We start from the raw sequence: 5497 nt of genomic DNA on the forward strand, positions 1-5497 counted from the left end.
TTGGTTGGGATTTCAGTGTAGAAAAGGCAACCCAAGAAAGTTAGCAGCACATTGTATACAACAGGCAGTGTTTTTAAAAGGAAAAATTACAGGGAATAGGCATGTATTGCAAAGAGGCACTGAATTTTTGTGTCCTGATTTTAGAACTTATTTGATAAATGTTGTTGTGGTACCTCTACTGTTAAGGCTTACATAATCATGGTGGACCTAGGTCAATTCCATTTTTGAACTTTGTCAATAGGCTATTCATAGGTAATTCCTAATCATGATACAATTCAACATTGCTGATTCTACAAATGGGTTTAGTAGACCATACTTTTTGAAGTATTGTTTACTTGAATAATGAAAAAAAAACAGATTTGGTATTTAAATTTCTCTTTTTTTTCTCTCCTAGATATGGTCCGGAAAAAGAATCCCCCTCTAAGAAACGTTGCAAGCGAAGGTGAAGCACAGATAATTGAGTCTGCTGCACCAGAGCAAGAAGATCTTTTAAGGAACTCAGAATTTCCCACTGATCCGATGCAAGAAAATAGTGAACAGTCTAATTCTGTGGAACATAACAGTGAAGATCAAAATTTCCATGACCAAGAACCTTCTTCAAGCTTTAAAAAAGACTGTGAGGTTTTGGGAACTAATGAGAGAGGTGTGCTCAACTACAGCCACCTCAAGGGCAGAAACCTTACCTACAATGAGGTGACGGAGAGGAATATGTTGACTTTGTCCTCTTTAGATCCAAGGGCTTCCTCAGAGCCCTTAAAATCACCCCTATCGACTGAAAGTGATGACACTCAAGAATTAGTCTCGGCTCCACTTGGAGATACCTCAGAGACCAGAGAAGAAAATGATTTGTCACCAAGGGCTGCAGACCTCACGGTGCAAAATGTTACAGTAGACTGTCAGAACTCTAGTCCAGCCTCGGTGGCCTCTGAAAACCTAAAAGTGCCTTTAGATGGAAGTTCAGGGCTGAACAAATCCCAAGCTGTTGTGTTGGTCAGTGACAATTCTGAGTTGGCACCTTTGTCCCCAGAGCTTCAGGATTTCAAATGCAACATTTGTGGCTATGGATACTATGGGAATGATCCCACAGACTTGATCAAACATTTTCGCAAATACCATCTTGGCCTACACAACCGTACCAGGCAAGACGTTGAACTTGACACCAAAATTTTGGCACTTCATAATATGGTACAGTTCAGCCAATCCAAAGATTTCCACAAGGTGAATCGTTCTGTGCTTTCAGGTGTCTTACAGGACATGAACTCTCAAAGGCCCGTTTTGTTTAATGGAACATATGATGTGCAGGTTAGTCTTTTTTTTTCCCACAAGTTAATCTAGTCTTGCATTATAAACTATAATATGTTCTATTGGCTGTCTTTACATGCATGTTACAGCTATCATTTCAGGCATTTGTTGATTTGAAGGATTTAGGAACTCAAAGACTAAGTGAACCCTTAACTTGTATTATGCAGTCAGGCTGACTAAATGGCAGCATAGTTATCTTTATTGTGTAATAGTGATGCCTCCCTAAATTAAGCTGCCCTGTACCAGCACCATGCTGTAGATTAGGGCTGCTGCCCTCACACATGCATTGGATTGCAGTGCATTGGTCCCGATCTCCAGTGGTCCGCCACACCCCTGCATAATGCTCTAGTCAACATCGTTGTTCAGGGAGCATAAGCGATGTTGATTGGAGCATCATGCAGGGTACATGCAACTGCACCAGTGGTCCATTGTGTTGGCCATGGTGTAGAACTAAACAGTCATCGGCAGAGCTCATGGCACTGGAATCAAGTAAGAGATGTTTAAAGGAGAACTATGGGGTCATGGCTTTTCCCCATAGTTCTCCTTAGGGTAACGGGGGGACACAAACTAGCGTCCTCCCGTCACCCTAAGCTCAGTATACCGCAAGCTACAGCTCACGGTATACTGAGACGCCGGAGCGGATCCCGACATCGATGTTGAGATCCACCCAGCTGCGTAAGTGACAGCTGGCTCTGCCTCTGTAGAGGCAGAGCCAGCTGTACCCTCCCCCATCCGTTCCGCCAGTCAGCGCTGGCGGATCGGAGCGGGGAGGGGGGAATCCATCCCCTCCCCTGTCACGGCAGAGAGCCGTGAAAGGATCGAGAAGTGAGCAAACACCGGCATGTGTTCGCTCACCTCCCAATCTACTGAGCCAACCTGTGACAGTCTCATTGTCACAGGTCGGCTAGAACTATGAGGTGAGTGAAAAGCACTCACCTCATAGTTCTCCTTTAAGGTTGATTCACCTACTGGACATACCGTTAGTATCAATAACATTAGATTTTGGGTGGACTTGCCCTTTAAAACATCAGTACTCTTAACAGTCCACTGACTAGACTTTACAAAGTTTAAGAATGCCATCCCTGTTGCCTGGAAATCAGTTGATATGTTTGTTAAAGGGGGAGGAGGTGTGAAGTTAAGACCTATCTGACAGGAGAGGACATTTCAACCATCACATCAATGCTACCTTTGGACAGCTGTGAGTCCTCTTCAGGAACTTTTCTTCCTTACAGCCTTAATATACTGTATCCAGTGCTTGTAATGTTCTTGGTTAGCAGGACGTGCTGGGATGTGTACTTATTCACAACATACAAAGCAGCATGATTCCCAAGCTGCAGCATAATAGTCCTCCAGTTAATTTCACACATAATAGGTGAAAATGCTGCTTAATACATATGTTCTGCTAGTAATCTGATAATCCTTTGTGAATGGTTATTATTAGTGATATGCTCAAAGCTTTGTGATGACTAGTGCTTTTCTCCCTTCTATGCTTGCTGCACTAATGCTTTTATGTATCGAGTGTTTCTAGAGGCTGTCGATTGGTTTTATAAAAGTACTAAACCACTTGTATGTTTGCAGAGGGCAGTTCGGATAGGACTCATATTTTGCCAGCAGTGTTACTTATATCAAACAAACAAAATCTCCAAATTCAGATTTAGGATCTGGATTAAAAGAATACTAGGCTAAGGTTTCTTTCACATGGTTATTTTTTTTTTTAGTGTGTAGAAAGATGTTAATTAAGCAGCAAAAAATAATGTTTTTAACCTCAGTTTTTCTTTTAGGTTTCAATTTCAGTTTATGTGCTTAGAACATGTGTTTATATCACACACATGTACCGGTACTTCCTACAAAATAAACTGACCAAATAATGCTCTGTAAATAAGCATATAGTGTAATGTCGCTATCAAAGTCCTATACATACATTAAGGTCAATTTGGGTAAAAGCCCGATATGTTTATCAATATGTATTTGGAGTGTGAGAGGAAATTGAAGGACCCAAATAAACCTTATGGAAAACATAAATATTCCATGCAGTTCCCTTTGTCAAACCCAACCAGAAGCCTAGTTCTGAAAGGCAGACATGCTTCCCATTCACCCTACGGGTACTGTAGAACTTTTCTACGATATGGTGACATCATTTAACTAATTTATGAGCCATACTCTGCAAATACAAAGGGAGTCACATGATGTTTATACATTCCAGAATGTTGATTGCATCAGAATACACCAGGCTCCAGGAAGATAAGAAAATAAAAATTACAATGTATACATATATTTATTGAAATGTTAACCTTATTTTTAGACTGTGTTATGCATAATTATATGTTATCCTTTTATGTTAAATTCCCATCATCATGCACACAAGTAAAAACTAAAGGATGATAATGGGAGTGCCTTAGATGTCTGCTAGAAACCTGTTTTAGTCAGTGCAGGAGAGAGAGAGGAAGATATTTAGGTAACAGCCATTTAGGAAAAAATGCAAACCAGTACTTCTTCCATTCAAAGTCAAGTTACATAGTTGGGTTGAAAAAAAGTCATTGAGTTTCGTCAAAAAAGAAAACAGTGTGATAGCTCATCTTTTCCGCTGCTCATACCTACTCCCCCCATCCCCCCATTCACTCACAAGAGCCTCACGAATAAGCCCTGTATGCTCTGGGTCAGTCTGCGCTGAAGCCCCCATGGGTATAAGAATCCTCCTCCATCCCCAGTATGGCAACAATTAGGCCCGGCAATTGCACACTCAGTAACCCATCACTGTGTTCTCTGAGGAAGTGGGCAGAGCCACATGTAGCATGGTGCTACGACTAAGGTGCAGTTTGGGGGCTGAAACATTTAAGCATTTGTTTGTTTGTTGCTGTTATGCCTTTTTGCAAATAAAGTACTGGATGGATGAATCCCGTTGCGAGTGCCCTGTTTTTACCTAGAGCCACATATTGCCCTATGGAAGGCTGCTTTGACCCCTACCAAAAAAACTCTTCAACTTTGGGAGCCAAATAAATGTACCAAGCCATAACGCTGTGGGGCAGTGGCTTTCCAAATGTTATCTGAAGCATTTGAGCCATGGTCACATGTTCCATGCATCGCATAGAATGTGGGTGCACCGTGCTCCAACAAAGCAGGCTCTAGGTGCTCATCTGCCACCAGTGTCTATTGAATCTAAACATTAGAAAGTTGAGGTTCATTTTTTTCTGTGAAAAAATATACCAGGCCTGTTATCTCTGGTAATAACATGGACATTTTTACTTGTGGGTCAGACAAAAACAAGATTAAAAAGCGACTACATAGAAGAAGCATTGTAAAGGGGAAAAATGCCTCACTCTGCAAGCCTATCCAGTTATATAGCATATAAATTTGACAGGACATTTTTCAGGTGAACTGTGCGCATGAGAGCATTTTTTCACATTTTTTTTTTACCTGTAAATAATTTTAAGTGCTGTTTGGAAGTAAAGAACTATAGACACTGTCATGAAAGATGATGATTCCACTTATGCTGCGACTCCTATAGCATAAAACCTTTAAGCCATAATTAAACTGAATGTAAAACCAGGCTATTTCAACTGTGTCCCCTGATGATATACCAGCTGGAATATTCAGCAGGCAAAAATACTCATCAGCTGGACACCAGATAAGTTATTAGTCTGAGTCAGCCATGTGTGTAAAGAGAGTATAGTATGTATAAATTAGAGTGGGTGACTGCATTCAGCCGAATAAATACTCCAACCAAATGTTCAGATGTCCATGTGATCCATGACTTGTGTGTTGGGAAAATGATAACGTTACACTTTGGTTTTAGACAAAACTTCTTTCATTTTCTATCTAGTTTTTATCTCTGTGTGTGTACCTCTTGTGCTCCCTTCACTTCCTGCCCTAGTGACCACAGCCACTGGGACAGGAAGTGAGGAGGAATCTTACCAGCAGGGGTATTTTTTTTTGTCTATATCACAGAGGTTCTAACATTCAGAAGTGCACTCCTGTTGTGTAATAGGAAAATGGAGCTGAAGGTGAAAAGTCTCATAAAACATTACTTTCCCTTTTTTTCTAGAGAATTTTTTGTTGGTGCCCTTCCAGCGGCATATAACTAGGGCTGTGTCAGGAATCAGTGGAGTGGCATGTAATGCAAATCTATTGTGCATGTATGATGTTTCAACATTACTGGATACCCATTTTGGAATCTGAGAAGATGATGGGGGGGGGG

The 5497-nt window shown here is 41.0% G+C and overlaps 1 protein-coding gene across 1 annotated transcript in view; it reads left to right on the forward strand.

The window, feature by feature from the left end:
- Positions 1-390: 390 nt before the first annotated feature.
- The window catches only part of TRPS1 (transcriptional repressor GATA binding 1), an 82468-nt gene continuing 77361 nt past the window's right edge, over positions 391-5497 (forward strand). Inside the window, exon 1 of the mRNA XM_018558488.1 lies at positions 391-1302. Within this exon, the coding sequence (XP_018413990.1) occupies positions 397-1302 (906 nt within the window). The 5' untranslated portion in view covers positions 391-396. The remainder of the gene's footprint in view (positions 1303-5497) is intronic.

Source organism: Nanorana parkeri, unplaced genomic scaffold (genome assembly GCF_000935625.1).
Source record: "Nanorana parkeri isolate BGI_ZX_2015 unplaced genomic scaffold, ASM93562v1 scaffold343, whole genome shotgun sequence".
NCBI classification, from domain to species: Eukaryota; Metazoa; Chordata; class Amphibia; order Anura; family Dicroglossidae; genus Nanorana; species Nanorana parkeri.